At 34.3% G+C, this 12,569-nt stretch overlaps 1 protein-coding gene across 1 annotated transcript; it reads left to right on the top strand.

The window, feature by feature from the left end:
- The first annotated feature begins 6,820 nt into the window (after positions 1–6,820).
- Positions 6,821–8,947, top strand: LOC132734685 (allene oxide synthase-lipoxygenase protein-like). The gene is made up of 3 exons (XM_060721474.1): positions 6,821–6,923; positions 7,531–8,318; positions 8,903–8,947. The coding sequence occupies exons 2-3, from the start codon at positions 7,584–7,586 to the stop codon at positions 8,945–8,947; spliced, it is 780 nt and encodes a 259-aa protein (XP_060577457.1). The 5' UTR covers positions 6,821–6,923; positions 7,531–7,583.
- Positions 8,948–12,569: the final 3,622 nt, after the last annotated feature.

The following is a 12,569-nucleotide window of genomic DNA, read 5'->3' as shown; positions in this document are numbered from 1 at the left end:
TATAAATAGCATCATGAAACCTGTTCTGACATTGAAATTTTCCTGCTTAAGCTTTTGTGATAGTAGTGTTTCTGTTGCAGTCGTTCATCATCTGTCGTTATCCACAATTTCTTTAAAGACATCTCTTGAATTACTTGTAGATTTTGACCAAACTTCACAGGTATAAACCTTTGGTGGTCATCTACAAAAGTCATATAAATGGTTTCAGTCTGGTGTTCAAGTAGGTCACAGGAGCTAAACATGAAATCTTGAAACATCTCATATGTATGTTAAATAAAGGTCCATCCGATTGTTACAGCTGAAAAAAAATAGTCTCCGCTATCGAGCATACCACCACTAAAGCCCTTAAATAAATAATTTTGAAGCACAAAGTGGTAATAATTTACTTTCGTGGTAATTTCTACTGAGTATTTAGCCAACGAGATGAATTTTGACCCGAAAAGGTTATACTGTACGGCGGCCAATGAGACCTAGAACGTACAGTAACCTGTGGCAATAATGAAGAAGGTAACCCTAATAAGGGCAGTTTGTGCCAAGCAACATGCTCGTCTTTCAAGCCGTCACAGGTACTAGGGACTTCTCTTCCTTGTCCCTGCTTCCTTTGTAGACGTTCCCTTTTTGCAAACTTCATTCAGGACATCGGCAGCTTGTTAGTAAAAGCGAGAGCAGCTTAATCCCAAACGCAGTGCGGTAGTAGTTTGACCTCTAGGATCTGACCTCTGTGTAACTTTTGAAGGCGTTGCCCAATTGTTTTTATTAGCTCACCTGTCACAAAGTGACAGAGTGAGCTTTTGTGATCGCTTTTCGTCCGGCGTCCGTCCGTCCGGCGTCCGTCCGTAAACTTTTACTTTAAATGACATCTCCTCAGAAACCACTAAGCCAATTTCATCCAAACTTCACAGGAATGTTCCTTTGGTGGTCACCTTTAAAAATTGTTCAAAGAATTTAATTCCATGCAGAACTCTGGTTGCCATGGCAACCGAAAGAAAAAACTTTAAATATCTTCTTTTAAAAAACCATAAGAGCTAGAGCTTAGATATTTGGCATGAAACATCTTCTAGTGAGTGTCTACCAAGTTTGTTCAAATAAAAGCCATGGGGTCAAAATTGGTCCCGCCCCGGGGGGTCATTGATTTTCCCTATATGCATATAATAAAAACTTAAAAAATCTTCTTTTAAAGAACCCAAAGAGCTAAAGCTAAGATATTTAGCATGAAACATGTTCTAATCGGTGTCTACCAAGTTTGTTCAAATAAAAGCCCTGGGGTCAAAATTGGCCCCGTCCTGGGGGGTCATTGATTTTCCCTATATGCATATAGTAAAAACTTAAAAAATCTTCTTTTAAAGAACTCAAAGAGCTATGGCTAAGATATTGAGCATCAAACATCTTCTAATAGGTGCCTACCAAGTTTGTTCAAATAAAAGCCCTGGGGTCAAAATTGGCCCCGCCCCAGGGGGTCATTGATTAACCCTATATGCATATAGTAAAAACTTAAAAAATCTTCTTTCAAAGAACCAAAAGAGTTAGAGCTAAGATATTTAGCATGAAACATGTTCTAATAAGTGTCTACCAAGTTTGTTCAAATAAAAGCCCTGGGGGTCAAAATTGGCCCCGCCCCGGGGGGTCATTGATTTTCCCTACCGGTATATGCATATAGTAAAAACTTAAAAAAATTTCTTTTAAAGAACTCAAAGAGCTATGACTAAGATATTTAGCATCAAACATGTTCTAATAGGTGTCTACCAAGTTTGTTCAAATAAAAGCCCTGGGGTCAAAATTGGCACCGCCCTGGGGATCATTGATTTTCCTTATCTGTGTATAGCTAAAACTTAAAAACTCTTCTTTGAAAAAACTCAAGTAGCTAGAGTTAAGATATTAAGCATGAAACATCTTTTAGTGAGTGTCTACAAAGTTTGTTCAAATAAAAGACCTGGGGTCAAAATTGGCCCCGCCCCGGGAGTCATTGATTTTCTTTATATGTGTAAAGCAAAAACTTCAAATCTTCTTTGAAAAAACCCAAATAGCTAGAGTTTAGATATTAAGCATGAAACATCATCTAGTAAGTGTCTACAAAGTTTGTTCTAATAAAAGCCCTGGGGTCAAAATTGGCCCGGCCCCAGGGGTGTCATTGTTTTTAACTATATGTGTATAGTAAAAACTTAAAAAAAAATCTTCTTTTAAAAAGCCCAATGAGCTAGAGCTTAGATGTTTAGCATGAAACATCTTCTTATGGGTGTCTACCAAGTTTGTGCAAATAAAAGCCCTTTGGTTAAATTGGCCCTGCAACGTTGGGGGGGGGGGGGGGGGTTGGGGGCCTAAATACAGGTGAGCGACCTCAGGGCCATCATGGCCCTCTTGTTTTCACCGAGGTAGATTTATTGTGGAACACCATCATTGTATATGATTAAGACATAAATATTTCATAAAATAAATTAAAAATAAGGGCTGACAACTTGAAAGGGTATTGGTTTAAACATATTTATTTTAGCTCGATTGCATTACAAGTTCTTACAACTTATATTAATCACTTTTAAGAGCGCTTCCTGGAACCAACCTGTACTGGTGTCATACGAAGAAAAATGGTCGTGACCAGAGTAGGGCTCGTACCCATGATCTCTGGGTTGAGAGGCAGACATCTTAACCACTAGGCCACCGCTCCCCTTGTAGAGTAATGGTGAGAATAAGTGAAAACACTTGAACTGCTAGGAATATTTTTGAGGAACATAAATGATCTGAAATGTGAGTTGTAGATACTGTCACTGTAACACTTTAACATTTAAGGACTTAGATAATTGTGTTTATTCATTCATTAAGATCCTTTACAAACTGATATTTTCCTTGATTATATATTTCCTGTTTTGTTATATTGTTACACAATAAAAAAATCACTTTTTTAAAAGAAGGAAATAAAAACCCATCTTGAATACAATAGAGACATCCGGCTAGGCCATAGATCGTTACTTTTGTGTTTCTAGCAGTTAAAACATGTAATAAAAGCAGTGTACGTGTTAATTGTCATGCCTTCTCCAAATCTATCCAGAGGCAAGGACGTCGCGAAGAAGGAAATCGTCATGGTCATGTGATATTAACCTTTTCCCTCATATAGACGTGTTTCGACGGCTTTTTGTCCCCTCCCCCTTTTTTGAGGCCTCAAACAGTGAAAAAAATGCCCTATTTAGGCCCAAACACTTGTTTTCGTTTGAGAAATGTTGTTAAAAAAGAGACCACTTTTTCGGCGCGGCCCTCCATCAAAATGATACATCAGGGGGTTGCCAGAAGGGGGATGTGCCCCCTTCTGTTTTTGGGGTTTGAAGGGGGGCGGTAGTCCCCCTTATCGCCAAGAAAATTTTGGACATGTGACAGGCTAAAAATGGCCTCAGGTCGATCTTAAGGTGACGTGTAACCAACGCTGAAAAGCCTTTTACTCTATCTTATTGCATTGAGAAGTTGCAGCACTTTGAAATAAGTTTTGATGGAAAAAAATAATGCAAAATAGTGATTTTTCGCACTTTTGAGACTTCCCCCCGTTGCCATGGTAACAGGAAATTTAAGATTGAGCATAGTGTTACAGAGGTTATGGTTGTTCAGTCAACATATGTGCCAAGTTTCATCAGTATTGAAGCATTTTTCATAGTTTTATAGCAGTTGGAACTTGTAACAGGAGGCTTTTCAATGAAAACTGCCATTTTTCACAATATGCTCATGGGGTAAAAGGTTAAGTACCAGGGATGATTTGTCAAACTGTTCTGACTTTCTCGAATGGTGTGGTCCTACTGAGAGTCGTTTAGAAGGGTGCCTTGGTGTAATCGTCTGCTGCTGCTGCTATATACCACCTACATACGAAAAACACAGATCTGCGGACAGATCAGCATGAAAAAAGACGCCCCCTGTTATGTATCAGATGCGGACCGGCCAGGACGATGACAGCCGCAAACGTATGATTGATTCCGGCGCCGAGTATAAACAAACTTAAAACACACAAAAACTTCATACATTTTTCTACCAGCCCGCATAGCTCAATCGGTTAGAGCGCGAGATTTGTAATCTCGACATTGTGGGTTCGATTCCCGGGCTGGCCAACTAAAAATTACTAATCAGTCTTTCGGATGAGACTTTAAACGAGGTCCCGTGTATGGGTGCTTAAACACTTGGCACGCTAAAGAACCAGGAGAAGCTTCTGGAATTGGGGCATCTTTCTGTATCTGTAATTGCACTATCCTCCAAAAAAATAAAATGACTAATACTCTTCTGGAGGACTCGCCCATATGGGCAACCGGTGGCGAGTATAAATAAACGCAAATACACACAAAAATACATTTTTCTTTTATATACAGTCCTTGGTGTTGTTTGCATGACTGTAGATAGTCCTCGACCATATTGCTTTTCGCTATCTACCGTCATTTAAATTTGTTTTAGGTTATTTGTAAGATAATAAACCCGTTCGGTACGGCAGATATGTTGTTTTGTATGTCTCTGCGCACGGGTGCAGATTCTTAGATGACTGCTACGTACGAGTAGATGTCTCTCATAACGTAAAACTGATGCTAAAGACATCACCCCAAAACGAACAGCTCTGCAAATTACATTACAAAAAGTTCACCAAAAATAGCCAAAACTGCTTGCTTTAAATCTTAAATGAATTTATTGTTTTGCCTATGGGAAAAGATTTTTTTCAGCATGACCTATTATAATTTTATATCGCAGCGACAGAACAGATAGGTTAACCCGTACGTTGAGATTATTTGATTAGGTCAATAAATGTTCAAAGCAAAATTGGATATAATTTTGAGACAATAAATGGAAGTTATTTCTTTATTTTGCTTTGTTTTAGCAGAATATTACGAAATTTCCATTCTAATTGTGCAAAAGGTAAATAAGATAAGGCAACAAAGACATGCTTCCAAGCATTAAGTAGCGATACAATTTTGTATCCCTTCATTTCTATATCTTTATCACAGACGACAATTTGCACGCGAGCGTCTGTAAATAATTTAACAGCTTCATGTATAAAAATAAAGCTGTGCTAAACCCCGTGAGCACGGTTCGATTGCTACAGATATGTGGTGGAGAACAAGCATAAAAGGTGAGCATTTATTTGTTTCATTTTTTTTTTCAAGAATATGTTTATATATATAATTATAATGCACATTGCTGATTGGTTATTCGAAAGCACGTGCTATCTTTAACTCGTATACTGTTTAGCACGACCTGATGGAAATATAAGACATTTGTTCCGGAAAAACATCATAATTTAGGCATCGATAAATGTATTGGACTCTGGGAAGGATATCGAAATGGGAACTTAAGTTTGTAGTAAACAGCATAAATCCATGGTATAAAGCCTGGTTAGACTGCACAAATGTTCAGGCTAGTCAGACCTTATACTGGTAGCAAAGGCTATAATCTCTTGGTTTTTAAGTTTGTGTTAAAAACCTAAAAAAAATCTGGGAAAAGGAATGATCCCTCAATCAACAATACATATGTATGACTATTTGCAGGCTCATCTAACCGAATGTGCAATTCTTATATACTATTGTTGATTGAATGACCATCCATTTTGTTTGTTTTCAAACACACATAAAAACAAGTGAATATAGCTTTCAGTGTCCAACAGATTCTACATATTTCTTTTAATAATATGTAGAAATTAACTCGTTACTGCATTGATGTGACGATATATTTCAGTTTTGAACATTATGCCTCAAACAGTTATATATTCTTTCCTTTAGCATGACAAAAATATGGGATGTAAAGGGCCTTTAAACGTACGCTTCTATTTTTTTTTTGTTGCTTTATATGTAAACATGTTACAATATTTCATTAAAGAAGCCAAAACTTCTGGTTAATAAAGCCATTTTACGTCAGTTTAGGGGAGAGTTGATCGCTAGTGTTTTAAGAACTTTGGCTCAGCCATTTTGTCTTTAATCATATCATAAAGCAGTTGTTTCTGTGTATGTTTACCTGTACGTATCAGGTATGAACACGTTTTAAACTTAATCTTAAACTGTCAAAAAGATATGCGGTAAAACATGACAATTAAGAAGAAATAAAAGATATTTCAAAATTTATAAATGTATGTATGATATGGATACGGATACAGTGTATAAGTACATTCGAGAATCCGTCATCGGAATCACTGTATGAATTTTTGCGAGTCTATTTGATTCAATGTACATGTATATATGCATTATTGCGAGCACAAGCACCTGTTACTTCCAATAACTTTATGATTAATTGTAAGCTTATTTAATTCAAGTTGTATACTTCCTTGCAAGTACATAAATAAGAAATGTTTACCCACTAGGATTTCTGTAGGATTTGACAAATAATATTCTATTTAATGGTCCTACTTTATTTGTAATAAAATCTTGGGGTTTGTTAAAAAAAAATTTCTTCAAAACGTTATACAAGAAAGGAATATTTCAGGGTGTAAAAGTAAATAAAAAGGTTGTTTGGTGCGATTATTAATGAAAGTAATGTTATTGATAATCAATAGATCAAAGATCGATCACTGTGAGAATAAAATCAATGTTGGTTAAATGCACGGATCACTAGTTACGCGCTACGCATAAAAAGTCATGTACCGTATTTCTTCAAATAAACAACTATTTAAACAGTGTATTTCTAAGTTAAATTTAATAATGTCATAACTTGACTGGACTACTTAAAGTTCAACATCACATAAAACGATATATGTAAATTTGTAAACAGACATTTTAATGAAGTAAAAAAAAGTAAGATAAAGGAAATTTATAACAAAATTGGGGAAGAAAACGAAATGATGCGCTTTTATTTCCGTACGGTCTTAAAAAACAACATAATTTGATTCTCTATTTCAATTGCAACTTTTCGGCCCGTTTGTCATTTTTTGGTTATCGATGAGGTGTTCCGAATGAATAATTTTAACTCATGGATTTTGTCAGGTTTGATAAAAAGATTCACATGCATGCATCATATTTTTATGCAAGCAATGTTTTATTTAGAAGTACAACTTGTATAGTATACTATACCATATAGACGAGTTTATAGTGTTAATCATATGCACGGGGAGTTTAATACCAAAAACCCTGTTAAAACATAGGCCTCGGTTATTATTGTTCAAAATACAGCCGTATAAAGATTATCTTAAAAGTTGCTGATAAATTAAAGCGAAAATTTTAGATTACGCGGAAAAGAACGTGCTTTTTGTTACCTTCCTAAATCACAATTATATATTGTCTACCGGGCAGGACATTTATATCTATAATTACAACTGTAAGCCGTGGTAAGCCTTTTAATTGTGTAAGTTTACGCTCAATATAATAGCTATAAAAGACATTGTAAAAAAGTCAATCATTTCGATTAAGAAAAGATTTTTTATCTGACGTGTTAAAACGTATTTATATCGTTTTCAAAAGTAAACTTTGTGGTTTAAAAGTTTCATTCAGTATGGTTCGGTTGTATTCTTGTTTTACTATACGTAAAATATTCTTTAGTGTATTGACAAAATGAACCTTACGTTCTACATTATTGTACTGTATTTCATTTCAGACAGTGTTAATCTAAACTTCTGTTAGATTTTAAAAGAGTGGTCACACTTAAAGATGTCTTTTAAGACATTCGGCACTCGGTGTCACAAAGTAGGACATGGATTAACAACTTTAACGAGAAACAGTCTTTGTGACTTTAGACATGAACTATTTAAGCATCGCTTAAAGGAATCTGTCGACAAGGAGTTAGTTAGGACTACTTTCACTGCCAGTACAATCCTCAAGAGTAATGCCACGCGATTGCCATTTCATAGGAACTTCCGGTCTACAGATACAACACGTGTTTCACGTACATGTGTTAGTAAAGGACTTTTTGGATCTGGAAAAGTGCACTATGTTGCAAATGTCAAAACAGGGGACCAGTTACATGCTGGTACGGATGCAAACATATACATTGTTCTGTATAGTGAATCTGGGCATAAATCAAAACCAATAAACTTGGACTATTTCTTTCGGAATGATTTTGAAAGGGGACAGCTGGATCAGTTCAAGCTTAAAAATGTTTCTAATTTAGGCGACATTCACAAGATAGAAATATGGAGGGACGATTCCGGAATAGGATTTTCAGACTGGTTTCTGGATTACATTGAAATCGAGGCTGAAGAAAACCAGAAGCAGTTTATGTTTCCGGTTTTCCGTTGGATTAAACCGCACAAACACTATATCATACATCATATGGACAATTTCCTTCCGCAATTTGATCCTGAGCCTAAAAATAGACTAGAGCAACTTGAAGAGAAGAGGCGTGCTTACGAGTGTGCAACGAAAGTACCTGATGGTCCTGCTCAGGTAAGATATCTATATATGACTGTCTTAAATAAAATGGTGGTCTTATCCAAATTAGGCTTTGAATAACCCTTAATCGCATGATTTTTGAAATTTCAACCACCGTATCTATGAGTAAGACCTCTCTTTAAGTGTATGCGTATTTCCCAATAGGTTTAGATGTAGATTAGATTCAATATTATCACATTAAAAATCTGATAAGTTCTTGTTTTATGTAAGTTGCTTTGAATTTATTTAGACCGCTTTGTCGTTTCAGAAAATATCAAATCCTGCTTTGGAATCTTTCATTAGGGATCTTTATATCAGAAAGTTAAAATTAAGGGATAATGAAAACGTGCAACATCCCAAACCCCCCCCCCCTTAGCACCGGCTTGAGCTGTACACAATTTTCAACGCTTTAAAGTGTAGGAATCAATGATCACGCACTCTGTTTAGTTATACTGGTCTAACGCTATTCTATAAAAGGCACAGTTTTAGGGGTAAAACGATAAACAGCACGCCATTACAGAAAAAAGCATTGTAGCCTACATAAAATGAGATATTAAAAGAGCAATGTAGATAAATCATACTCTACCGTTATATTGTAGGCTAAGTCTGTACATCATATAGGAACTATGTATGATATCATATAATACGAACAGTTTTTAATTATTGAATTGAATGATAATTTAGTTGTTTGATTAATTTGTCGCCAGCAGAACGCTACAATGTCATTTTTTAAATTAAGCTACATGTATATCGCTTTTTAAATTAAGCTATTGTTTGTCATACAGATTAAATCAGCCTGCTCTACTAAATATACATGTATTGTCAATGAATCCATCTAAATTATATGTTAGGCAGTGCGTACAGAGCTTGCTTAGACTGCACTGACGCGCAGGCTGCTCTGGCTATATCATAGTGGAAAGGCTTGTCACTTTGTGAAAGAGTTAATAATGATAATAAATATTTTGAAAATACATGTACATTATTTGAAATAAAAACCTACTATCTTTCTCCTTATATCAAATATGCTGAGCAAACGTAAAACAAATTTAAACCCCATCTCACAATGCGACAATGTCTATACCTTACATATCACTTTTATATATCTAGCTAGCACAAAAATGAATGTAAAGTTACAATAAGTAAAACAGCAGGTAAACACTACTTTTTTCGGCCTTGATTTCCGCTAAGAAATGAATATAGGCAGAATTTCCATTGGTCATTTTAACACTAATAGCCTATTCGATTGATACTTTAGAAGAGCCATTTGGAACTGCCTCGGCTATTATCTATAATAACCTCGGAAACAATACGGATTGAAAGTAGTTCTACCACGTGGTTTCAGATGTAAACAGAAACAGAGATAATGTTAAACGAATGTATATATTTGAAATTCCGATACTCTTTTGCTTGAAAATATGTCTGACAACAATTTGTAATTTAAATATGCCCACTGATGTTCAATTTTAAACAAATACGAATAAATGTCAACAGGTTGGTTTTTAGTACTTTCGGTTTCTACAACCATAATAATAAATATATAAATAATGTATTGTTTGCTTTTTTACCTATGATTTCACTTATTTTAGGTGGACTTTTTACTACATTTATTAGAAATAAACTTGTCAAAAACTCCCAGCATTAAATTACTATTTGTTTACATGTTTAGTTTCTTAGCGCAGGTTAGACCGAAATACCGCATCCGTTCTGTGTATTCATACTATATTGTGTTCGAGGTCCTTATCCGAAGACTGACGGAAAGGGCCGAGTAGTTGCGATTGTAGAAGAGCTACCTCTGTGGCAAAAAGTGTTGGGAAAAGATACAAATCAGAATAAATATAAAAACACAATAATGATATTTTCTAGATGTTTCTAACAGCTTTTCAATAAATATATGAAATTAAATATGACAGATCGCCTTTTTGGTACTTTTGCGTTCGGTTGGGTTTCTCTTCTAAGCTGTTCTAGTCATAATATTCTCTTTTCGAACCGGGCATAACACAGTTGAAACGATCTTTTCGACTAATTTACAGTTGCAAAATTCTCCGTGGAATTAGTGTACAGTATCTACTAAATCTTTGTTTTATATTAAATTTCTATTCAAATCAAATTCCATTTTGATTAAAATCAAATAATGTAAGTAATATTGTTTAAATCTAAGATAACAATTAATGGGGAAAAACATTGCGGGTAAAATGAACTGAAATAAAATTATTGAGGACGATTAAAATGTTCTGTTTGCGGTTAGCATGGTTAGTAGTAACTTATCCTATGCAAGATAACACGTTTGACTTCGGCTGAGTATCTTTTTAAAGTTTCAAATGTGTTTGGAGTCATATATATTTGAATATAACCCGGATACTTTTTTAAAGATCTTCTATGCTCTCTCATCCTTATTGAAATATTTTACTCACAGAAATTTATTTAAATCTATAAGGTCTTACTGAATTTGTCTAAATTGAATAAATGAATAGATAAACTATGTATGGGAAGCTGAGCTCCCTATTACAGGTCAAATATATATATTCATTGTGTGGACCAGCTGTAATGTTTAGAATTTGAAACATGATATATCTACTGTGTGTGAAGTCAAAAAATGTCAATTTAATATTTACATAGAGACTGTTCAGCAGTTATCAATCATTTTTCTAATACTTATAGTATACCTTTAAGAAATTCTTCAAAAAGAAGAAGGACAAAAAATGAGAAAGTGTTGCCGGATACGCTTGTTATCTAGCTATCTCAAAATTGGACGTATTTATCAGCTGGCTATTCTATAAGGTAATAATATTCATTGGAATTTAGAAACACTCAAGTCCATGTTAAACACTTCAAGCTTGTCACACCGCTATATAACCCAAATCTTAACAAAACAAATTTATCAGTCATTTTGATGCAAGATACGGAACTTAATTTTTTCTCATGTCAAATAAGACGGATGGAGTTGTACTTTATTTCCTTACCTGGGTAAATTCTTAAAAGCGGCAGAAATTTATGGTTCTGAGAATTTCATTGAAATACTTTCTTAATGTACAGCATAAACATCTGAACAAGATGATAAATTGGTTCAAGTTACAGGAAGTTTTCTTTTCTGTCGAACTCACATTAAATTTATAGTTTCCATTTTATATTATATGTATTGTTGGTACTGACGAAACGTCTTTACAATGCAAATATTTGAAATTCTACTGAAGTTATTTCTATTATTCTTCATTGTAATAATATAAGTATAGACAAAATATATATTAAACGTTATTATCGTGTTAAATACAAAAATAAAGATTATTCTGAAAACCCTAGCTTATTATATTAAACTTGTACTTATAGAACTTATAGAATTACTTATACTAATGTAATTAAATACAGTTCATCCTCTCAAAATATGAATTTGTGATATGTGCTGATTTTACCGTTGTGACATTTTATTATAGGTTCAATTTATTTATCTATATGTATGATGATTGTCGACTTATGGTACATGTGTATAATAAACTGTTCTGTTCTGTTCTGTTCTGAACAACGTCCAGTGCAGACCAAGATCAGCCGGCACGACATGGATGTGCCAGCTGATCTTGGTCTGCACTGGTGACATGGGTATGTATATTCAGTTGCCAGTGGCAGGCTAATGGTTATAGGACGACATTAACAGTTGCTACAATGTTTTCAATTATATATATTTTATTTTTATTTTGATCGAAGAAAGCTATTAAGCATAATAAAATCGTCTGGTATTCTGGTATACGGGCTATATGACCGTGTATTGATGGGCTGTATGTTATATAACCCTTGTCTGTTGCCTATGGGTTTATATATTGTTTTAACCTGTAATAATTTGAATACTTTATAGCTATTACTTTCTTGGCGTTATCTGTTTTGAATAATATGAACATTAAATATCTGATTTCTTAAAAAGGAGATCATCAAGGATTCTAACCCAAATACATACATTAACATTGAGAGTTATAATCTTGACAAAGGAATGTAGGGTGATAGTGTAAATCGTAGTCAACTTGGAGATAAGAAATCTGTTTTATTAAACATTTTATAAATTTGTCTTAAAAATAAATGTTTGCTTGTCAAAGAAGAAATTAAGTTTCTTGTAAAATTACCACTCATTATAAATAAATATAATTATCAAAATTTTGATGTGAATTATTGATCATTTAAAATTGTGTAAACAATTGTCTAAATGTGAATTAATGAAAAGCATGCGTAATAATTGAAATGCTTTGAAAATGTTTCTTTTTTTCCGACAATTTAATTTTCATC

Source organism: Ruditapes philippinarum, unplaced genomic scaffold (assembly GCF_026571515.1).
Source record: "Ruditapes philippinarum isolate M1 unplaced genomic scaffold, ASM2657151v2 ctg7195_1_1_1_1, whole genome shotgun sequence".
Lineage (NCBI taxonomy): Eukaryota > Metazoa > Mollusca > Bivalvia > Venerida > Veneridae > Ruditapes > Ruditapes philippinarum.
Note: the sequence above shows the minus strand (reverse complement) of the source record. Positions and strands in the feature narration are given on the sequence as shown.